The following is a 25059-nucleotide window of genomic DNA, read 5'->3' on the forward strand; positions in this document are numbered from 1 at the left end:
GGGTCTGGAGTCACATTTAGTAAGCAACACCTGATAATGATGGCAGATTTCCTTCATAACGGCGATTCAGTGAAGCAGAAGGATTTGGTGTTCACCACTACTTTCTGGTTGTAATTGAATCTAAACCATATCAGTTGCCGTGGTGAGATTTGAACCTGTGGGCCCAGAGCATTAGCGTGGGTCTCTGGATTACTCGTGTTCCCACACCATCATTAGTCCAGTCACAGCACCATCCTCCCACAAATTCTGCCAATCCTGCTGGGCTTCAGCAGGAGCAGCACTTGGATTCATAGAATCCCTACAGTGTGGAAGCAGGCCATTTGACCCGTTTAGTCCATGCTGACTGTCCAAAGAGCATCCCACCCACACTCACCCCATCCCTGTATTCACACGTTTCCCATCGTTAATCCACTCACCTATACATCCCTGAACACTACGGGCAATTTCCCACGGCCAATTCACCTGACCTGCACATCCTTGGACTGCGGGAGGAAACCGGATTCTCCAGAGGAAACAGGAGTCTCCAGAGGAAACCCACGCAGACACGGGCAGAATGTGCAAACTCCACGCAGACAGTTGCCAGAGGCGGGAATCGAACCTGGGTAGTCTGGAATACCTCGACTACCCAACTACCTATTCTAATCCTAATTACCACAGCAGCTAGTTCATAGCCTTAGCATCACAAATGCACATTTAAATCGAAGCTTGCACAAACCATTCTGAGCGTGGGATAAAGGACTCATAACGCCATTTACTATTTGGTGCACCACTCCACCGATCCAACATCAATGCAATACCTAGCCCAACCTAGTAACCTATTTTACTCATGTGAATCTAATTAAAATCTCCTGTGTTCAGACAGCACGGTTTTTCTTTGGCTAGCAATACCCGAGGCGTTTTAGCACTGTTGGCTTCTGCTTTAGTCAAGTCAAAGTAATGACTACATTGCCTGTAACTAATATCTAATTCCTTTCTTATTCCATTTACTCTCTTCACCTCCTCATTTTAAACTGGCAACTCATGGGTTGGTGGGCATTGGAGTGAATTGCACATTCCATTTGCCAATTATCTCTGCGGATGGTGATGACTCAGCCATTCCCTCACAGCTCCATCTGCGTTCTAACCGCCCCCGGCAAGATCATTCCAGTGAGCACAGCCCTTCATCAAGACTAAGTTTTGAGTGGCCCATTGGGTCAGCCACCTCTCAGGCCTCCTTGCCTCAGAGTCAGAGATCTGGGGGGGGGTGGTGGAATAGCGTGGAAGGGATCAAATTCCATTCCAGAGACTTGCGACGGTAACCTGGTCTGAGAACCAAGAACGATAGTGAGTCAGTATCAAGTTTTCAAATGAGATTGCAAACCAACGCCTCATCTCAGGCGAAGGTAAAAATCCTGCCGCACTGTCGGAAGAAAAGCAGGAGCTCGCTCTCTAGTGTTCTGGCCAATATTGGTCCCTCAACAACTCAGACAATCTAGTACAAAAAGGAAATTGCTGGAAAAGCTCAGCAGGTTTGGCAGCATCCTGTGAAGAGAACTCAGAGGTCACGTTGCAGGACCGGTGACCCTTCCTCCAAACGACCTTGTCTTCATCTGAGTGTTGTGAGTCGATGTTTTAATGGGGAACTGTATTTCAAAAGTATCTCGCTGATTTTCTGGAGGTCAGGAAAGGTGCATCACAAATGCAAGTTCCTTCTTTCGGTTGGGGTGGCACATTGGTCAGCACAGCTGCCTCACAGCGTCAAGGGTCCCGGGTTTGATTCCACCCTCAGTGGAATTGTAAGATAGGAAAACCACTATCAATTTCAACGATCATGGCAAGGGGCATTGGGTGTGGAAAGGGTTGGAGGGAGGTTGAGATGGTACCTTGTGTGGGAGTTTGCATGTTCTCCCCATGTCTGCGTGGGTTTCCTTCGGGCGCTCCAGTTTCCTCCCACACTCCAAAGCTGTGTAGTTTAGGTGGGTTGGCCATGCTAGATTTCCCCAAAGTGTCCAGGGATGTGCAGGCTGGGTGGTTTAGCCATGGGAAATGCACGATTACAGAGATTGGAGTGTTGTTAATGGGCCGAATGGTTTGCTTCCACACTGTAGGGATTCTATGAAAATGGTCTGTTGTCCAACTAGTGTCAGATCTGACCTGGCCACACGATGTTTCATGAATCTTTGGGGTTCTTTGGTTAAACCCAAATCCATTGTATTTATTCATTTACAGCACATAACCATTACTTACTTAGCCGGCATTTATTGCCCATCTGTAACTAGCTTGGAGAAAGTGGTGATCAGATGCTTCCTTGAACCATTGCAGTCCCTGAGAAGCCTCTCAAGTATAAACTAATAGTGCTTGGCTTCTTTCCTCGCCAATCAAGCTCCTGAACCTCCATCCCCGGCCTCTAATTGCAAGACTTCCTTATCCCTGAGACCATTGCTGAGTTGGCTCTGTTGTTTGCTTGAATACTCTTGATCTCCAGCAAACTGATCCTCCCCCTGAACACTACAATAAAACAAAGGTAAAACTGCAGATGCCTGGAAATCTGAGACAAAAACAGAAAGTGCTGGAGAAATGCAGCAGGTCTGGCAGTGTCAGTGGAGAGGACAAGAACACAGTTAACATTTCGGGTCCTTCTTCAGAAAGGGTTTTGAAGTGTTAACTCAGCTTTCGCTCCTCAAATGCTGCCAGACCTGCTGAGTTTCTCCAGCACTTTCGGTTCTTGAATCCCTCCAGACAGCCCTCCCAGTACAGCTCCTACTTCCATCTTTCAAGTTCCTTTGCCCACATCCTCTCTGAGACCCTCCCATCAATGAGGTACCATCTCAAGCTCCTTCCAACCCTTTCCACACCCAATGCCCCTTGCCATGATCGTTGAAATTGATAGTGGCTTTCCTATCTTACAATCCTAACAATGCAAAAAGAGTCCATTTGGCCCATTGACTCAATACTGACCCTCCGAAATATGTCCCATGCAGACCCAGCACCTGATCCTAACCCCATCTTTATCACGGATAACCCACCTAGCATTCCTACAGAGTGGAAGCAGGCCATTCAGCCCATCAAGTCCCTCCAAAGAGCATCCCACCTAGACACACCGTTTCCCTGTGACCCCATATTTCCCATGGCTAACCCACCTAGCCTGCTCATCCCTGGATACAATAGGAATTTAGCTTTGGCCAATCTGCCCAACATGCACATATTTGGACTGTAGGACAAAACCAGAGGACCCAGAGGAAACCCATGTGGAGAATGTGCAAACCCCAGAAAGACAGTCGCCCAAGGCTGGAATCAAACCTAGGTCCCTGGAGCTGTGAGGCACCAATGCTAACCACTGAGCCACGTGTCATCCTGGGGCAATTTAGCATGGCCAATCCACCTAACCTATATGTCTTCAGATTGTGAGAGGAAACCACACAGACACAAGGAGAACATACAAGTTCCACACAGACAGTCCCCTGAGGCTGGAGTTGAACTTGGGTCCCTGGTGCTGTGAGGAAGCAGTGCTAACCACTGAGCCACTGTGTCTTCATCTCTGTCATTATCTCCTCCCCAACAAAAAGAACATGGACAGCTCTCCTGCCTTTGTGAAAGAACTGAAGCAAATGGCCTCTAAGCCGAATCCTAACACTTAAACATTGGCCTGATTCTTCACCCCAACCTAACCCCACATCCCTTGATTCACTTGATGATGAAACATTTTGAGTATACTCATCGGCTGAGAATCAACTGCTGTCTTTTGTTGGGAAATTCCAAAGATTGACAACTTTTTGACAGAAGAGATATCTTCTGACTTCAATGCAAAATTGTCAACCCCTTTCTCTGGGGCTGTAGCTATCTGTTAGTTTCCTTAGCTAAAGCTACACCCTTTCTACAGCTTCCCTGTCAGAATCCTGAGAATAAGTTTCCACCTAACATTTTTCTATTTTTCTGAAAATATTCTTTTGCTAGATCTGGGTGAGACAATCTCATCCAATTCCTTAATACAAACTCTGTTTGTGGTTTTTAACATAAAAGTTTAACCATTTAAGCCGTAGTATTTTTCTGATCAATCTGTACTGCATCCTTCCAAAGATGTCATAGAGTCATAGAGTTGTACAAACCTTTTGTTCCAACTTGTCCATGCTGACCAGCTATCCTAAACTGATCTAGTTCCATTTGCCAGCACTTGGCCCATATCCCTGTAAACCTTCCTATCCATACATCCATCCAAATCCCTTTCAAATGCTGCAATTGTACTAGCCTCCTCTGGCTGTTTATTCATATCCACACCACCTTCTATGTGAAAAAGTTACCCCTTAGGTCCCTTTTAAATATTTCTCCATTCATCTTAAATCCATGCCGTCTAAATTTTGGATTCCCCTATCCTGGGAAAAGATCTTGGCTATTCAGTCTATCCATGCCCCTCATGATTCTATAAACCTCTATAAGGTTACCCCTCAGCCTTCAGTGCTCCGGAGAAAATAGCCCCAGCCTGTTCAGCCTTTCCCTACAATTCAAGCTTGCACTAAAATAGACACACTTCAACCCCATCACACTGAATGCACCTTTGCCCTTTCAAGTGCCTATTCCTCCTCACAGACTCTCTGCACACTGTATTTGGCTGTTCACTGCCTACTCCATTACCTTATCTGTAGCTCTGGTTCCCGTCTCCCTGTCAACTTAGTTTGAACCCTCCCGAAGAGCTGTGGCAAATCTCCTGCCCAGGATATTAGTGCCCCACTAGTTCAGGTGCAACCCATTATTCTTATACATTTCCCACCTTCCCCAGAAGGTATCTCAATGATGCACATCTGAAGAAGGTCCCGTAGAAGTCACTTCTCAAAACATTAACTCTGTTTTTTCTCTCTCCACCGATGCTGCCAGAGCTGCTGAGCTTCTCCAGTGTTCTCTGTACTTGTTCCAGATTTCCAGCATTTGCTGCACTTAGCCTTTAACATCATCATAAAATTTTAAAGTTCATGGGGAAGCATTGTGGTCACTGGTCTAACAATCCAGAGCTCCAGGACAATGTTCTGGGGATGTGTGTTCGAATCTCCCCATCACAAATGGTCAAATTTGAATCTAATACAAATCTGGAATTAAAAGTCTAATGATGACCAGGAAACTGCTGTTGTGAAAACCAATCTGGTTCACTAACGTGCTTTAGGGAAGGAAATCAGTGGTCCCTACCTTGTCTGACCTACATGTGACTCCAGATCCACAGCAATGTGGTTGACTCTCAACTGCCCCCTCAAATAGCTCCTCCAAGCCAATCAGATCAAGGGGCAACTGAGAAGGGAAAGGTAGTGTTGGAGGGTTTGTTTTCAGACTGGAGGCCAGTGACTAGTGATGTGCCACAAGGATCGGCGCTAGGTCTGCTGTTTTTCATCATTTATATAAGTGATTTGGATGTTAACAGGACTAAGGTTAGTAAGTTTGCAGGTGACACCAAAATAGGTGGTGAAGCGGACAGTGAGGAAGATTATCTCAGAGTACGACAGGATCTTTATTAGATGGGCCATCGGGCTGAGGAGTGGCAGACGAGGTTTAATTTAGATAAATATGAGGTGTTGCATTTTTGCAAGGCAAACCAGGGCAGGACTCATACACTTATTAGTAAAGGTAAAAACAATGGCAGTTCAGGCAGCATCCAAGGAGCAGCGAAATCAAGTAAAGGCCTGGGGTGTGTTGCCAAACAAAGAGACCTTGCAGCTGCATAGTTTCTTGAAAGTGGAGTCGCAGGTAGACAGGTTTATGAAGAAGGCATTTGGCATGCTTTCCTTAATGTCCTTGGTCAGAACATTAAGTATAGGAGTTGGCATGTCATGTTGTGGTTGTACAGGACATTGGTGAGGCCACCTTTAGAATACTGAGTTCAATTCTAGTCAGCCTTCTAGTCAAGTTGTTAAGCTTGAGAGGCTATGGAATAGATTTACTCTCAAGTTTAGGGCCTTCTTCAGAACCTCCTTAGTTCCAGAAGAAAAGTCATATGAGACTCGCAATATCCCTCTCCACAGATGCTGCCAGACCTGCTGAGTTTCTCTAACCCTCTCTGTATTGGTTTACAAAAGTTTAGTTGCCTTCGAGGACCAATGACCATTTTAATTTTCCAGCTGTCTGTGATGTAATCTTGTTTCAGAGGATAGTTGTGCCTGTCTGCTATGGTAATAAAACCCTGTATGCACAATCACAGGAAGTCATTCAATGTCACATAATCTTTCTCTTTTGTAGTCTTACAGCAAGATAAAATTACCGTATATTTCTTCAATTGTACTCATAGAGTTCCAGAGATGTACAACAGGGAAACAAACCCTTCAGTCCAATTTGTCCAAACTGATCAGATATCCTAACCAAATTTAGTCCCATTTGCCAACATTTGGCCCATATCCCTCTAAACCCATTGTATTCATGTACACATCCAGATGCCTTTTAATTGTTGTAATTGTACCCACCTCCACCAGTTCCTCTGGCAGCTCATTGCATGTACCCACCACCCTCTGTGTGAAAAAGTTGCCCCTTAGGTCCCTTTTATATCTTTCCCCTCCCACTTTAAACCTATGCCCTCTCATTTTGGATTCCTCTACCCCAGGGAGAAGATGTTGACTATTTTCACCCTACCCGTGCCCCTCATGATTTTACATACCTCTACAAGGTCACCCCTTAGCTTCCAATCCACCAGGGAAAAATAACTTAATATTTTCCTTTCCTCAACAGACTCTGAATATTCTTTCGTAGGTTGGCGTAATCAATATTTGGGCAGCACAATAGCTCAGTAATTAACAATGCTGTCTCAAAATGCCAGGCATCTGGGTTTGATTCCAGCCTTGGGGCGGGGGCGGGGGGGGGGGGGGGGCGACTGTCTTTGTGTAGTTTGCACATTTTTGCACATTTCTCCTGTGTCTGTGTGGGTTTGCTCTGGTTTCCTCACAGAGTCCAAAGATGTACAGGTTTGGTGGATTGGCCATGGGAAATTGCCATTGCATTCTGGTATGTGCAGACTAGGTGGTTTAGCGAAAGTGGGGTGACAGGAATGAGTCTGGGTGGGATGCTCTTTGGAGGGTTGGTGCAGACTGCCGAATCACCTCTTTCTGCAATGTAGGGATTCGATGAATATCCTATGTGACTTTTTTTTTTAATTGTCCTTCTCTAGCTCAATGGGAAGAGCCGGGAGTGTGTGTTTGTGGAGGAGGTCCTGGAGAATAACTACACTGCTCTGATGTCTGCCAAGTACAAGGGCTGGTACCTAGGCTTCACCAGGAAAGGACGGACCAGGAAAGGATCAAAAACTGAGCAGAACCAGAGAGAGGTCCATTTCATGAAAAGACCCCCCAAAGACAAAGGGGAGCACCATAGACCTTTCAAATACACCACAGTCACTAAAAGGACGAAACGAGCTCGACACCACAAGACCAGCTAGGACCTAGGGGACCTCTATCAGTCTGCTGGCTGCCTCGGATAAATATTTGTGTTTGGGGTTTTTTTTTGAAAACTAAAGATACTTTATTTTTATACTCATGAAAGGAACTGCTCTGAATTGACCTATATTTAACGGGAAACTGGGCATGACTGTGTGTGTGTGTACGTGTGTCTGTCTGTCTGTCTATCTGTCTGTCTGTGTGTCTGTGTGTGTGTGTGTGTGTGTGTGTGAGTTTATAAGGGTTATTTATAAAATGGCCATTTCTCATCAGGATCCTGAAAACGATAGGCCCCTCACGTTGGCCTGCAGCTAGGCTGCAGTTTAAAAGCTTGACAGAAATCATAAGAGAAAAAGTCTTATTTTCTGTGGCATTTGGTTTTGATCCAGATTTGAATGCTACCATCCAGAGAGAGGCACACAGTGCTGGCTGGAGTTTATGGGTAAGGGTGGGGTTGGGGGCAGAGATGCATTGGCTCATCTTTTTTTATATATATCATATATAGACTGTGCTCACTTGAACTGTGAAAACAACCCAATAATGCAATTCTAAATTGCATCCTTCCACATGGGATGTTATTCTCTGCTGGGAGTGTGTGTTGATCTGTAAAGTACTGAGGTGACGTACTGTTTGCAACACTGCTAGCGTTAGAAGCAATTTGACATTTACGAAAGACTTTTATCCCACAAGTGATGAAATGTGTTGGCTGTAATCCGACTCCCTCTCCCTCCTGTTACCTACCCCCCCCCCCCCCCACCCCCCACAGTGTAATTGGTGTCAATTCACAAAGAGATGGCCAGGTGGGCAACACTAAGCTTCCCCTTCAATCTGCCTCAGGATGGTTTGATTGCTTCTTTTTGACCTTCCTTCAACCATTAGCCTTTTTTTCCTTCCTCTTGAGGATCTTTAAAGCCAAACCTCATATCATCAAATGACCACTTTGTGCATGCCTTCTTTCCCAGCTTGATGGTGTCCTGCACTCTGACCCCTGACCCTTCACCGAGGATTCCCAAAGACAAAAAACCGATACACGGGTCCCTGTCGAACATTTTGTCTCTGGTCTACGCTGCTGAAATGGTCCCCGTTCTTTTTTGACCCTCTTCTCTTTGATTAGCGTTTAGATTTAATTCAGGAAAATAAATTGTACAGTATCTGTAAAAATATGTACAATTTTCATTTTAGTTATATTATCTTCTTTCAATTATTATTATTTACATTAATGTGATCAATGATAAATCAAGGCTGGGTTAAGAGCAAGACATTATTGCTTATCTTTCAAGTTTTGTTAGTGACTCTTGAACTTGAGATTTTTAAAAAATCCGTTCATATTGACAACTAATTTCAAGTTTGCCCAGTTATGCCGAAGCTGTGGAATAGTGGGGTTCAAGGAAAAGGTATAGTCAATCCTGTGTGTAATATTAAACTTCACAAAGAACCTTTCGTCTGACAAAGGTCCTCTGCAAATACAACAGGCAATCACATGTTTTGGGACCGCTTGTAATGGATGGATTGGTAATGAGTCAGTGGAATGACTGACCAACTGTTCTCAGAGGAAAAGGTTTTCCCATGGAAATAATGCCAGCCAGGATACCGAAATATTACTGTGTGATAAACATTGCTGAGCTGTTTGGAGGGAAGATTCCACTGAGGAGATCTTGGGAATAAGCCTCAAGAACAGGCTGTACTCTAGGCATGTTCCGAAGGTGATCAATGGGCTAACTGGGAAGGTGTCCAATAAATAGTGATTGCTAGAAAGGTTACAGTATGAAAAGTGGAAGATTCTTGTTGCTGTATCTTCAAAACTAGAATTAGATTTTATTGTATTCAAGTACATGAGTACAATGAAAAGTGTACAAAGTCGCCATCTTAAAATACAAAGCCAGAATGTAAAAAAAACAAGAGAAGAAATTCAAGAAACAGAGCCAAAAGAAAAAGAACAGTATCCAGATCTTAAAGTCCCTATCTGACAGAAAATGAGCAAGTCCAGAACTTAAAGTCTTACTTCCCTGGGCCTAGCCCTGGCCCGGAGATTCCTCAGGGGTATGCTCTATCGATCACTGGAACAAGCCGCCATTGTTGCTGTCTCTGTTGTTGCTGCTGCCTCACATCCTCAGGAGGCCAAGCTGCTCTCACCCTGCCGACGACTCTGAGAAAATCTTTCACAGAGTTAAATAAAAGAGCAAAAGAAAAGAGCAGAAGTAAGAAGAAGAAACAAAAAAAGCAGATAGAAGTGGAGAGCCCCGGGCCCAGAGCCTGAACGCAGAGCTGCTGCTCGGTCACCAGTTTGCTTACGACAAAAGGCCATTCCAAAATGGAGGCCAACTGTTGATAAGTTCTGGACCTGTTGGTCTTATGCTATTCTACACAGATGCTGTGAAGAACCACTGAGGAAATAATGGTAGTGCTTAAAAGTACTATTAAAAGTACTGAAAACCAGCAGCATAAAAGGTTCATTTCTGATGTCAGCATAAAAAGAGGTATAAAAAATGGACACTGATGTATTAAGGGAGTTATTTTGGTTTGAGAACTGATGCAATGGTCAGCACTTCTATTAAGGACACAGGAAAACAAACAATGAAAGCATTTGAACTGGTGGGTTTGGAATTGGACTGATAGAGTCATACTGTGGCTTGCTATCATTGGAACCACCAGGCCGGATCGCCCTCAAGTTTACCATCTCAGTCATCATTCAAAAACCATGGCTTGGAAAACAGTTTCCAGTGGCAGCTTGATTCATTTATATACAATGTAAAGTGTATGAAAATAATTTCTATGACTATTATAAGGATCGCTATTTATTGCATCTGTACCTGAAATAAAATGTCAGGAGATTAATGTGGCCCTCATGATTAAAGAATGAGGATTACATGGAAAAACCCTGATGTGCTGTTTCATGCTTTTTGGACTGAGAAACGCAAAGGTCTCCTTGTGGTTGGTTATCCTACAACAACTCACTCCCACCACCCCACTGAACTTGTCTCAAAATTTTAACCTCTACTCTCCTGAGTACAGGGATTTTAACCAGTGCAGGGGACCTCCGCTATGTTACTCTAATCTTTATTTATTCTTTATGTGAAAATCTTTCCAAGTGTATTATTTCCAAGAGGGATTCTGAATCATAGAATCTCTACAGTGTGGAACCAGACCATTCAGCCCATTGAGTACACACTGACCCTTCAAAGACCATCCCACCCACTCCCATCCCCTATCTTATCACTTTGTATTTCCCATGGCTAACCCACCTAACTGCACATAGAGTCATAGAGATGTACAGCATGGAAACAGACCTTTCAGTTCAACCCATCCATACCGACCAGATATCTCAACACAATCTAGTCCCACTTACCAGCACCCGGCCCATATCCCTCCAAACCCTTCCTATTCATATACCCACCCAAATGCCTTTTAAATGTTGCAATTGTACCAGCCTCCACCACTTCCTCTGGCAGTTCATTCCATACACGTACCACCTTCTGTGTGAAAAAGTTGCCCCTTGGGTCTCTTTTATATCTTTCCCCTCTCACCCTAAACCTATGCCCTCTAGTTCTGGACTTCCTGACCCCAGGGAAAAGACTTTGTCTATTTAACCTATCCATGCCCCTCATAATTTAATAAACCTCTATAAGGTCACTCCTCAGCCTCTGACGCTCCAGGGAAAACAGCCCTAGCCTGTTCAGCCTCTCCCAATGGCTCAAATCCTCCAACTCTGGCAACATCCTTGTAAATCTTTTCTGAACTCTTTCAAGTTTGACAACATCTTTCCAATAGGAAGAAGACCAAAATTGCATGCAATATTCCAACAGTGTCGTCCTGTACAGGCACAACATGACCTCCCAACCCCTGTACTCAATACTCTGACCAATAAAGGAAAGCATACCAAATGCCTTCTTCACTATCCTATCTACCTGCGACTCCACTTTCAAGGAGCTATGAACCTGCACTCCAAGGTCTCTTTGTTCAATAGCACTCCCTAGGATCTTACCATTAAGTATATAAGTCCTGCTAAGATTTGCTTTCCCAAAATGCAGCACCTCGCATTTATCTGAATTAAACTCCATCTGCCACTTCTCAGCCCATTGGCCCATCTGGTCCAGATCCTGTTGTAATCTGAGGTAACCTTCTTCGCTGTCTAATACACCTCCAATTTTGGTGTCATCTGCAAACTTACTAACTGTACCTCTTATGCTTGCATCCAAATCATTTATGTAAATGACAAAAAGTAGAGGGCCTAGCAGCGATCCTTGTGGCACTCCACTGGTCACAGGCCTCCAAGTCTGAAAAACAACCCTCTACCACGATCCTCTGTCTTCTATCTTTGGGCCAGTTCTGTATCCAAATGGCTAGTTCTCCCTGTATTCCATGAGATCTAACCTTGCTAACCAGTCTCCCATGGGGAACCTTGTCGAACGCCTTACTGAAGTCCATAAAGATCACATCTACTGCTCTTCCCTCATCAATCCTCTTTGTTACTTCTTCAAAAAACTCAAACAAGTTTGTGAGACATGATTTCCCATGCACAAAGCCATGTTGACTATCCCTAATCTGTCCTTGCCTTTCCAAATACATGTACATCCGGTCCCTCAGGATTCCCTCCAACAACTTGCCCAACACCGATGTCTGGCTCACCGGTCTGTAGTTCCCTGGCTTGTCCTTACCACCTTTCTTAAACAGTGGACTGTGGGAGGAAACCAGAGAACCCAAAGGAAACCCATGGAGACACAGGGAGAATGCACAGATAGTCACCTGAGAGTGAGTTCAAACCCAGGTCCCTGGTGCTGTGAGGCAGCAGAGCTAACCATTCACTCACCCTGGTTGATTTCTATCATCCTTCCCTCAACAGGGCAAAATATGAAAGGAAATAAAAGACTTTGCAATTCGTAGCATCTTTTCAGACCTTCAAGCCAGCCTGATATGCAGCACCCAATATGCACACAGCAAGACCTTGCAAACAGGAGAAACTGAGGACTGCAGAATGTTGGAGAGTCAGAGTTGATAAAGTGTGGCACTGGAGAAGCCACAGAAGGTCAGGCAGAATCCAAGGAGCAAGAGAATCAACATTTCGGGCATAACTCTTCATCAGGTCCCGAAGAGGGGTCCTTCCCTAAACATTGACTCTCTTGCTCCTTGGATGTTGCCTGACCTGCTGTGGTTTTTCCAGTGCCAGACCTTGCAAAGAGCAATGGGATAATGACCAGATAATCTGATTTCATCTGTTGGCCAAAGTATAATTCTTAGCCAAGACACTGTTTTACAGTTCTTTACAACGCTCTATGAGATATCCACCCCGCACTTCAATCACAGCAGTGTGGCACTCCCTTCTTTCTACGCTGGGCTTTCACAGGGTAACAAAACCACAATGTTCTGACTCAGAGGCTAAAGTGCTGACTAATGCTGTCCCAGCACATCGGGGAAACAATTCACATTCTGTGCAGAGAGGGCACTGATTACATGGAAGTCAGTTCAGATTCTTTTTTCATTAATAGGACTGTGGGCACCAATTCCAACCCAGCACCAGCTTGGAATGCACCAATAATTAGACCCATTTATTTTGCTGGGTTTGTAAATATAATCACCAGCAAATAGCATTTCATTTTTTAGTTCAGTCATCACGTGCACCTGATGGTCATGCATCTTGATTGAGACCAGTTTCAAAATATTTTTCTCCTTGCAATTCATAGAGTATCAGGTCTGAGAAGCTGCACTTAACAGTTGCCCTGTTGAACAGTGTTTTCATGTTGGGAGTGGAGCAAACTAAAGGGAATCTACATCTGGGATCTACATTGGGGAGACAGGACACCTTCTTGCAGATCATTTCAGAGAACATCTCTGGGACACCCACACCCACCAACCCCACCGCCCCATGGCTGAACACTTCAACTCCCCGTCCCACTCCGTCAAGGACATGCAGGTCCTGGGCCTCCTCCACCGCCAAACCGTTACCACGCGACGCCTGGAGGAAGAACACTGCATATTCTGCCTTGGGACCCAGCAACCAATGGGATCAATGTGGATTTCAACAGCTTCTTCATTTCCCCTCCCCCAACAGTATCCAGGTCCCAAGCCTCCAACTCGACACTGCCCTCCGGACCTATTCATCACTCCCCCCTCTGACCTATCACCTTCTCCCTCACCTTCATCCACCTATCGCTTTCTCAGCTACCCACCCCACCCCCTCCCATTTATCTCTCAGCCCCAGTCCACAAGCCTCATTCTTGATGAAGGGCTTATGGCCAAAACATCGATTCTCCTGCTCCTCGGATGCTGCCTGACCGGCTGTGCTTTTCCAGCAACACACTGTCGACTCAGAACTCCAGACTCTGCAGTCCTCATTTTTTCAAAGTAAAGGGAAGTGCTGAAGGCACATTCCCAGGAACCCAGACCATAAAAACAGGCAGCAACACCAGCCTGTTCATCATTCAGTTAGATCATAGAACACAGAACAATACAGCGCAGAACAGGCCCTTCAGCCCTCAATGTTGCGCCAACCTGTGAACTATTCTCAGCTCGTCCCCTTACACTATCCCAAAATCATCCATGTGCTTATCTAAGGATTGTTTACATCTCCCTAATGTGGCTGAGTTGACTACATTAGCAGGTAGGGCATTCCACACCCTTACCACTCTCTAAGTAAAGAACCTGCCTCTGACATCATGGACCCATGAGACTCCTTAAAAAAATTCATTCACGAGATGTGGGCGTCTCTGGTTGGGTCAGCATTTATTGCCCCTCCCTAATTGTCGAGAGGGCAGTTAACAGTCAATCACATTGCTCTGGGCCTGGAGTCACATGTAGGCCAGACCAGATGAGGACGGTAGTTTCCTTCCCTGAAGGACATTAGTGACCTACATGGGCTTTTCCTTATTTCAGATTCTTCACCGAATTCAAATTTTAGTATCAGCCACGGCGGAATTTCAACCTGGCTCCCCAGGTCATTCCTGATTTTCTGCATTAATAGTCCAGCAATAAAACCACGAGGCAATTGCCTCCACAATAAACTTTTGCATCATTTAGTTAGATCATGGTCTCTCAAGTCTGTTCATAGAAACACAGATCATGCCATTCCAGTTTCCCATTCCCACTTTCTCCCCATATCCCTTGATCCCTTTAGCTGGAAGGGTCACATCCAGTTCTCTCTTGAATATATCTAATGAACTGGCCCCAACAGCTTCCTGTGGGAATGAATTTCACAGGTTCACAGCTCTCTGAGCAAAGAAATTCTTCCTCATGTCAGTCCTAAATGGCTGCCTCCTTATTCTGAGGTTGGGACCACTGGTTCCGGACTTCCCCAACATCGGGAACATTCTTTGCGCGTCTAGCCTGTCCAGTCCCATCAGGGTTTTATATATTCCGATGAGGGAGTGCAGAGAAGGTTCACCAGGATGCTGCCTGGTCTCGAGGGCATTGGCTGTGGGGAAGGGTTAAAAAGACTAGGATTGTTTTCACTGGAAAGACTGAGAGGAGACCTGAAAGAGGTCTACAAAATTATGAGAGGCACAGATAGGGTGGATAGTCAGAGGCTTTTTTCCAGGGTTGAAGTTTCAATTACTCGGTGACACAGCTTCAAGGTGAGAGGGGGGTAAGCCTAAGAGAGATGTATGAGGGAGGTTTTTCACGCAGAGAGTGGTCGAAGACTGGAACGCGCTGCCAGAAGAGGTGGTGGAAGCGGGCACATTGGTGACATTTAAGAGGCATCTGGATTGTTCCATAAATAGGGAGGGAATCGAGGGATGCAGACTGAATAAGGGCAGGAGGTTTGTTTGTTAGTTTAGTTAGGGCATGATGATCAGCACAGGCTTGGAGGGCCAAAGGGCCTGTTCCTGTGCTATAATTATCATTTGTTCTTTGAGATCCCCCCTCATTCATTTAAATTCCAGCGACTATAAGATGAGTCAATCCAGTCTTTCCTCATATGTCAGTCCTGCCATCCCGGGAATCAGTCTGGTGAACCTTCGCTGGACCCCCTCAATAGCGGGAATATCCTTCCTCAGACGAAGGAGACCAAAACTGCACACAGTACTCAAGGTGTAGACCACCAAGGCCCTGTATAACTGCAGCAAGACATCCCTACTCCGACACTCAACACCTCATCATTCAGTTCAATGACAGCCCCTGAAGACTGCCCATCATTCAGTTAGAACATGGCTCTGGATTAGACAATAGACAATAGATGCAGGAGTAGGCCATTCTGCCCTTCGAGCCTGCACCGCCATTCAATATGATCATGGCTGATCATTCCTAATTAGTATCCTGTTCCAGCCTTATCTCCATACCCCTTGACTCCACTATCTTTAAGAGCTCTATCCAATTCTTTCTTAAAAGAATCCAGAGACTGGGCCTCCACTGCCCTCTGGGGCAGAGCATTCCACACAGCCACCACTCTCTGTGTGAAGTAGTTTCTCCTCATCTCTGTCCTAAATGGTCTACCCCGTATTTTTAAGTTGTGTCCTCTGGTTCGGCACTCCCCCATCAACGGAAATATGTTCCCTCCTGCCAGAGTGTCCAGTCCTTTCATAAGCCTATACGTTTCAATCAGATCCCCTCTCAGTCTTCTAAACTCAAGGGTATACAAGCCCAGTCGTGGGCTTGATGTGCAGTAAAATCGACATTTCGGGCAAAAGGATGAAGGGCTGTTGCCCAAAACGTGGATTTTCCTGCTCCTCGGATACTGCCTGAACTGCTGTGCTCTTCCAGCACCACTAATCCAGAATCTGGTTTCCAGCATCTGCAGTCATTGTTTTTACCGAGTTAGAACATGGCCCCTTGAGATTTCTGACATTCACTTAGATCAGAGCCAATCTATAGAATAATGCTCCGTGTATAGGAATTAATATTGCATAAATATTTGGAAGTTGTTATATTCAAGGCATGACCAATGAGGAAGGTGTGGAATAATCATTCAAGAAAGACACTTCATCTGTAGGCAGCTTATCAGAGCAAACCTTCATGGAATGGATTTGAAGGGAGAATTGCTTCCACAGACTGGCAATTGTTTGCCTCTGGTTTAAGGTTCTCAACTGAAAATGTGTTGCTGGAAAAGCGCAGCAGGTCAGGCAGCATCCAAGGAGCAGGAGAATCGACATTTCGGGCATGAGCCCTTTTTCAGGAATGAGGAAAGTGTGTCCAGCAGGCTAACATAAAAGGTAGGGAGGAGGGACTTGGGGGAGGGGCGTTGGAAATGCGATAGGTGGAAGGAGGTCAAGGTGAGGGTGATAGGCTGGAGTGGGGTGGGGGCGGAGAGGTCAGGAAGAAGATTGCAGGTTAGGAAGGCGGTACTGAGTTCGAGGGACCTCCTTCCACCTATCGCATTTCCAGCGCCCCTCCCCCAAGTCCCTCCTCCCTACCTTTTATCTTAGCCTGCTGGACACACTTTCCTCTTTCCTGAAGAAGGGCTTATGCCCAAAACGTCGATTCTCCTGCTCCTTGGATGCTGCCTGACCTGCTGCGCTTTTCCAGCAACACATTATCAGCTCCGATCTACAGCATCTGCAGTCCTCACTTTCTCCTTTAAGATTCTCAAACCTCCCTTAGTACTCTCATCATACCTTACATTCATCAACTGTTCCTGAGTAGCACTGTTTAAGATTATCAGCATTAATTAATAACACCCTGTGTATTATGGGTATTATAACACACCATGTGTTACTGGTTTTCTCATTCCTGCATTTGTAAATTACCATGGTTACTGATTCTAACATTCCAACAATCTTGTTGCAATAACAACACACTGATTTATAATTTCTCATCCACTTGAAAAGTATAGCACTTTTGTGAATATAATATAACACAATGTTACATAGAATCCTTACAGTTAGGAAGTAGGCCATCCAACCCATCGAGTCCACACCAACCCTCTGAACAGTATCCCATCCAGACGCCCACTGCTACCCTATCCTCTTAACCTTTCATTTCCCATGGCCAACCCACCTAATCTGCACATCTTTGGACCGTGGGAGGAAACCGGAACATCCAAAAGAAACCAATACCCGTATAGCATATTTGTACATAAAAGAATATACATTGTATTTCAAGGTGTACACTTTAGCACGACATCTGTTTGTAGGCATAAATTTTTGTGTGTTCCGTAACTCTATGTTACAGTGTATAACTCTCCTGTATAATAAGGTGTGTGTCTGTTTATCTGTTTGCGTGTGTGTGTGTGTGTGTGTAGACACAGACTGTCAATTCCCACAACAAGTGGCACTGTGTCCTGCTACCTGCATAACCATGTCGTGTTCATCAGCGTTATCAATGAGGAACACTACATGATCCACACAGCAGTGAAAAACCCAACGGATTCAACACAGTTTGACAAGCAGCACGTGAACATCCATTTATTTTTTGAATGCTTGTATTGCTGAATAAAAGAGTCACACTGTCAAAGTTCTTCTTGCACTCATCAAGACAAATTCGCAAGAGTAGCAAATCACAAAGAGAACACCCCAATTTCTACTCCATGCAGAGAGGCTGCTGATAAATTGGCAAATAAATTCTGATTTTTCTTTCATTCATAGGATGATGGGCATCCCTGATTAGGCCAGTATTTATTCCCCATTCTTAATTACCCAGTGGGTAGCTCACAGTCAACCACATTTGCTGTGAACTACTATGCCCTGCCCAACCCTGCCCAACACCCTGCCCCACCCTGCCTCACACTGCCCCACCCTGCCACATCCTGATCCACCCTGCCCCACCCTGATCCACCCTGCCCCACCCTGATCCACCCTGCCTCACACTGCCCCACCCTGCCACATCCTGATCAACCCTGCCCCACCATGATCCACCCTGCCCCACCCTGATCCACCCTGCCTCACACTGCCCCACCCTGCCACATCCTGATCCACCCTGCCCCACCCTGATCCACCCTGCCCCACCCTGATCCACCTTGCCTCACACTGCCCCACCCTGCCACATCCTGATCCACCCTGCCCCACCCTGATCCACCCTGCCCCACCCTGATCCACCCTGCCTCACACTGCCCCACCCTGCCACATCCTGATCCACCCTGCCCCACCCTGATCCAGCCTGCCCCACCATGATCCACCCTGCCCCACCCTAATCCACCCTGCCCCACCCTGATCCACCTTGCCTCACACTGCCCCACCCTGCCCCACCCTAATCCACCCTGCCCCACCCTGATCCACCCTGCCCCACCATGATCCACCCTGCCTCACACTGCCCCACCCTGCCACATCCTGATCAACCCTGCCCCACCATGATCCACCCTGCCTCACCCCAGTCCACCCTGCCCCATCCTGCCCCACCCCATCCACCCTGCCCCACCTTGATCCACCCTGGTCGACCCTGCCCCACCATGTCCCACCCTGATTCACCCTGATCCACCCTGCCCCACCATGCCCCACCCTAATCCACCCTGCCCCACCCTAATCCACCCTGCCCCACCCTGATCCACCCTGCCCCACCATGATCCACCCTGCCTCACACTGCCCCACCCTGCCACATCCTGATCAACCCTGCCCCACCATGATCCACCCTGCCTCACCCCAGTCCACCCTGCCCCATCCTGCCCCACCCCATCCACCCTGCCCCACCTTGATCCACCCTGGTCGACCCTGCCCCACCATGTCCCACCCTGATTCACCCTGATCCACCCTGCCCCACCATGCCCCACCCTAATCCACCCTGCCCCACCCTAATCTACCCTGCACCACCCTGATCTACCCTGATCCACTCTGCCCCACCCTGCCCTACCCTAATCCACCCTGATACACCCAGCCCCACCTTGATCCACCCTGATCGACCCTGCCCCACCCTGATCCACCCTGCCTGACTCTGCCCCACCCTGATCCACCCTGATCGACCCTGCCCCACCCTGATTCACGCTGATCCACCCTGCCCCACCCTGCCCCACCCTGATCCACCCTGCCCCACCCTAATCCACCCTGATCCACCCTGCCCCACCTAGCCCCACCCTGATCCTCCCTGCCTCACCCTGCACCACCCTGATCCACCCTGATCCAGCCTGATCCACACTGCCCCACCCTAATCCACCCTGATCCACCCTGCCCCACCCTGATCAACCCTGCCCCACCCTGAACCACCCTAATCCACCTGCCCCACCCTGATCCACCCTTATCCACCCTGTTCCACCCTGATCCACCCTGATCCACCCTGACCAAACATGCCCCACCCTGCCCCACCCTGCCCCACTCTGATCCACCCTGCCCCACCCTGCCCCACCCTGATCCACCCTGCCCCACCCTAATCTACCCTGCACCACCCTGATCTACCCTGATCCACTCTGCCCCACCCTGCCCCACCCTGATCCACCCTGATCCACTCTGCCCCACCCTGCCCCAACCTGATCCATCCTGACCTACCCTGATCCAACATGCCCCACCCTAATCCACCCTGTCTGACACTGCCCCGCCCTGATCTACCCTGATCCACTCTGCCCCACCCTGATCCACCCTGATCCACTCTGCCCCACCTGATCCACCCTGATCCACCTTGCCCCACCCTGCCCTACCCTGATCCACCCTGATACACCCTGCCTGACTCTGCCCCACCCTGATCCACCCTGATCGACCCTGCCCCACCCTGATCGACCCTGCCCCACCCTGCCCCACCCTGATCCACCCTGATCCACTCTGCCCGACCTTGCCCCACCCTGATCATTCCTGATCCAACCTGCCCCACCCTGATCCACCCTGCCCCACCTAGCCCCACCCTGCCCCACCCTGATCCACCCTGCCCCACCCTGATCCACTCTGCCTGACTCTGCCCCACCCTGATCCACCCTGATTGACTCTGCCCCACCCTGATTCACGTTGATCCACCCTGCCCCACCCTGATCGACCCTGCCTCACCCTGCCCCACTATGATCCACCCTGATCCACTCTGCCCCACCCTGCCCCACCCTGATCATTCCTGATCCAACCTGCCCCACCCTGATCCACCCTGCCCCAGCTAGCCCCACCCTGATCCACCCTGCCCCACCCTAATCCACCCTGATCCACCCTGCTCCACCTAGCCCCACCCTGATCCTCCCTGTCTCACCCTGCACCACCCTGATCCACCCTGATCCAGCCTGATCCACACTGCCCCACCCTGATCCACCCTTATCCACCCTGCCCCAGCTAGCCCCACCCTGATCCACCCTGCCCCACCCTAATCCACCCTGCTCCACCTAGCCCCACCCTGATCCTCCCTGTCTCACCCTGCACCACCCTGATCCACCCTGATCCAGCCTGATCCACACTGCCCCACCCTGATCCACCCTGCCCCACCTAGCCCCACCCTGATCCAACCTGCCCCACCCTAATCCACCCTGATCCACCCTGCTCCACCTAGCCCCACCCTGATCCTCCCTGCCTCACCCTGCACCACCCTGATCCAGCCTGATCCACACTGCCCCACCCTGCCTCACCCTGATCAACCCTGCCCCACCCTGATCATTCCTGATCCAACCTGCCCCACCCTGATCCACCCTGATCCACCCTGCCCCACCTAGCCCCACCCTGATCCAACCTGCCCCACCCTGATCCACCCTGCCCCACCCTGATCCACCCTGCCCCACCCTGATCCACCCTGCCTCACACTGCCCCACCCTGCCACATCCTGATCCACCCTGCCCCACCCTGATCCACCCTGCCCCACCCTGATCCACCCTGCCTCACACTGCCCCACCCTGCCACATCCTGATCCACCTTGCCCCACCATGATCCACCCTGCCTCACCCCAATCCACCCTGCCCCACCCTGATCCACCCTGATACACCCAGCCCCACCCTGATCCACCCTGATCGAACCTGCCCCACCCTGCCCCACCCTGATCCACCCTGCCTGACTCTGCCCCACCCTGATACACCCTGATCAACGCTGCCCCCACCTTGATTCACGCTGATCCACCCTGCCCCACCCTGATACACCCTGATCAACCCTGCCCCACCCTGCCCCACTCTGATCCACCCTGATCCACCCTGCCCCACCTTGATTCACGCTGATCCACCCTGCCCCACCCTGATCGACCCTGCCCCACCCTGCCCCACCCTGATCCACCCTGATCCACTCTGCCCGACCCTGCCCCACCCTGATCATTCCTGATCCAACCTGCCCCACCCTGATCCACCCTGCCCCACCCTAATCCACCCTGCCCCACCTAGCCCCACCCTGATCCACCCTGCCCCACCCTGATCCACTCTGCCTGACTCTGCCCCATCCTGATCCACCCTGATCTACCCTGCCCCATACTGATCCACCCTGCCCCACCCTGATTGACCCTGCCTCACCCTGCCCCACTATGATCCACCCTGATCCACTCTGCCCCACCCTGCCCCAGCCTGATCATTCCTGATCCAACCTGCCCCACCCTGATCCACCTGATCCTCCCTGCCCCACCCTGCCTCACCCTGATCAACCCTGCCCCACCCTGAACCACCCTGATCCACCCTTATCCACCCTGCCCCACCCTGTTCCACCCTGATCCACCCTTATCCACCCTGCCCCACCCTGATCCACCCTGATCCAGCTTGATCCACACTGCCCCAACCTGATCCACCCTTATCCACCCTGCCCCACCCTGCCTCACCCTGATACACCCTGCCCCACACTAATCCACCCTGCCCCACCCTGATCCACCCTGCCCCACCCTAATACACCCTGATCCACCCTGATCTACCGTGCCCCACCCTAATCCACCCTGCCCCACCCGGATTCACCTGATCCACTCTGCCCCACCCTAATCCACCCTGCCCCACCCTGATCCACCCTGCCCCAGTCTATTTCACCCTGATCCACCCTGCCCCACACTGCCCCTCCCTGATCCCACCCTGCCCCACCCAGATCCACCCTGATCTACCCTAATCAATCCTGCCCCACCCTGATCCACCCTGCCCCACCCTAATCAATCCTGCCCCACCCTGATCCACCCTGATCCACTCTGCCCCACCCTGCCCCCTCCTGATCTACGCTGATCCATCCTGATCCACCCTGCCCCACCCTGATCCACCCTGATCCACCCTGCCCCACCCTAATACACCCTGCCCCAACCTGATCCATCCTGACCTACACTGAACCAACATGCCCCATCCTAATCCACCCTGTCCGACGCTGCCTCCGCACTGATCTACCCTGATTCACCCAGCCCCACCCTGATCCACCCTGATCCACCCTGCCCCACCCTAATCAACCCTGCCCCATCCTGATCCACCCTGACCTACTCTGATCCAACACGCCCCATCCTAATCCACCCTGTCCCACGCTGCCCCGCCCCGATGCACCCTAATCCACCCAGCCCCACCCTGATCCACCCTGCCCCCAGATCCACCCTGATCCACCCTGATCCACCTTGCCCCACCATGATCCACCCTGCCTCACCCCAATCCACCCTGCCCCACCCTGATCCACCCTGATACACCCAGCCCCACCCTGATCCACCCTGATCGAACCTGCCCCACCCTGCCCCACCCTGATCCACCCTGCCTGACTCTGCCCCACCCTGATACACCCTGATCAACGCTGCCCCACCTTGATTCACGCTGATCCACCCTGCCCCACCCTGCCCCACCCTGATCGACCCTGCCCCACCCTGCCCCACCCTGATCCACCCTGATCCACTCTGCCCGACCCTGCCCCACCCTGATCATTCCTGATCCAACCTGCCCCACCCTGATCCACCCTGCCCCACCTAGCCCCACCCTGCCCCACCCTAATCCACCCTGCCCCACCTAGCCCCACCCTGATCCACCCTGCCCCACCCTGATCCACTCTGCCTGACTCTGCCCCACCCTGATCCACCCTGATCTACCCTGCCCCATACTGATCCACCCTGCCCCACCCTGATTGACCCTGCCTCACCCTGCCCCACTATGATCCACCCTGATCCACTCTGCCCCACCCTGCCCCACCCTGATCATTCCTGATCCAACCTGCCCCCACCCTGATCACCCTGATCCACCCTGCCCCACCTAGCCCCACCCCTGATCCTCCATGCCTCACCCTGCACCACCCTGATCCACCCTGATCCAGCCTGATCCACACTGCCCCACCCTAATCCACCCTGATCCACCCTGCTCCACCTAGCCCCACCCTGATCCTCCCTGCCCCACCCTGCCTCACCCTGATCAACCCTGCCCCACCCTGAACCACCCTGAGCCACTCTGCCCCACCCTGCCACACCCTTATCCACCCTGCCCCACCCTGTTCCACCCTGATCCACCCTTATCCACCCTGCCCCACCCTGATCCACCCTGATCCAGCTTGATCCACACTGCCCCACCCTGATCCACCCTTATCCACCCTGCCCCACCCTGCCTCACCCTGATACACCCTGCCCCACACTAATCCACCCTGCCCACCCTGATCCACCCTGCGACATCCTGATCCACCCTGCCCCATCCTGATCCACCCTGCACCACCCTGATCCACACTGCCCCACCATGCCCCACCCTGCCACACCCTGAGCCACGCTGCCCCACCCTGCCCCACCCTGCCCCATCCTGATCAACCCTGATCCACCCTGCCCCGCCCTGCTCCACACTGCCCCACCCTGCCCCACAATGATCCAACCTGCCCCACCCTAATCCACCCTGCCCCATCCTGCTCCACCCTGCTCACCCCTCCCCACCCTACCCTGCCCTGCTCCACCCTGATCCTCCTGCCCCATCATGCCCCACCCCTGCCCCACCCTGATCTACCCTGCCCCACCCTGATCCACACTGACCCACCCTGCCCAACCCTGATCACCCTGATCCACCCTGCCACACCCAGATCCACCCTGATCCACCCCTGCCACACCCAGATCCACCCTCATCAATCCTGCCCCATCCTGATCAACTCTGATCCACCCTGCCCTGCCCTGCTCCACACAGCCCCACCCTGCCCACAATGATCCAACCTGCCCCACTCTGCCCACCCTGATCTACCCTGCCCCATACTGATCCACCCTTCCCCACACTGAACCACCCTGCCACAACCCTGATCCACCCTGCCCCACCCTACCCCATCCTGATCCACCCTGCCCCACCCTGCCACGCCCTGCCCCATCCTGATCCACCCTGACCCACTCTGCCCCACCCTAATCAACCCTGATCCACCCTGCCCCATCCTGATCCACCATGATCCACCCTGATCCACACTGACCACCCTGATCCACCCTGCCCCACCCTGATCCACCCTGACCCACCCTGATCCACACTGACCCACCCTGATCCATCCTGCCCCACCTTAATCAACCCTGTCCCCACCCTGCTCCACCCTGATCCATCCTGCCCCACCCTGATCTACCCTGCCCCCACCCTGCCCCACCTGCCCCACCCTGATCCATCCTGCCCCACCCTGATCTACCCTGACCCACCCTGATCCATCTTGGTGCACCCTCATCAACCCTGCCCCCACCTGATCCACCTGACCCACCCTGATCCATCTTGGTGCACCCCTCATCAACCCTGCCCCACCCTGATCCACTCTGCCCCACCCTGCCCCACCCTGCCCCACCCTGATCCACTCTGCCTCACCCTGATCCACCCCTGCCTCACCCTGCCTCACCCTGACCCACTCTGCCCCACCCTAATCAACCCTGATCCACCCTGAACCACCCTGATCCAACATGCCCCCACGCTGCCCCACCCGATCTACCCTGCCCCATACTGATCCACCCTTCCCCACACTGAACCACCCTGGCCACACCCTGATCCACCCTGCCCCACCCTACCCCATCCTGA

General features: G+C 50.5%; 1 protein-coding gene across 2 annotated transcripts in view; it reads left to right on the forward strand.

Annotated features, from left to right (window-relative positions):
• Positions 1–10255, forward strand: part of fgf24 (fibroblast growth factor 24) — a 130863-nt gene extending 120608 nt beyond the window's left edge. For both annotated transcript variants that reach the window (XM_072577635.1, XM_072577627.1), the window contains one exon: positions 7115–10255. In XM_072577635.1, the coding sequence (XP_072433736.1) occupies positions 7115–7381 (267 nt within the window). In that variant the 3' untranslated portion in view covers positions 7382–10255. The remainder of the gene's footprint in view (positions 1–7114) is intronic.
• The last annotated feature ends 14804 nt before the right edge of the window (positions 10256–25059 follow it).

This window comes from Chiloscyllium punctatum, chromosome 1 (genome assembly GCF_047496795.1).
Source record: "Chiloscyllium punctatum isolate Juve2018m chromosome 1, sChiPun1.3, whole genome shotgun sequence".
NCBI classification, from domain to species: Eukaryota; Metazoa; Chordata; class Chondrichthyes; order Orectolobiformes; family Hemiscylliidae; genus Chiloscyllium; species Chiloscyllium punctatum.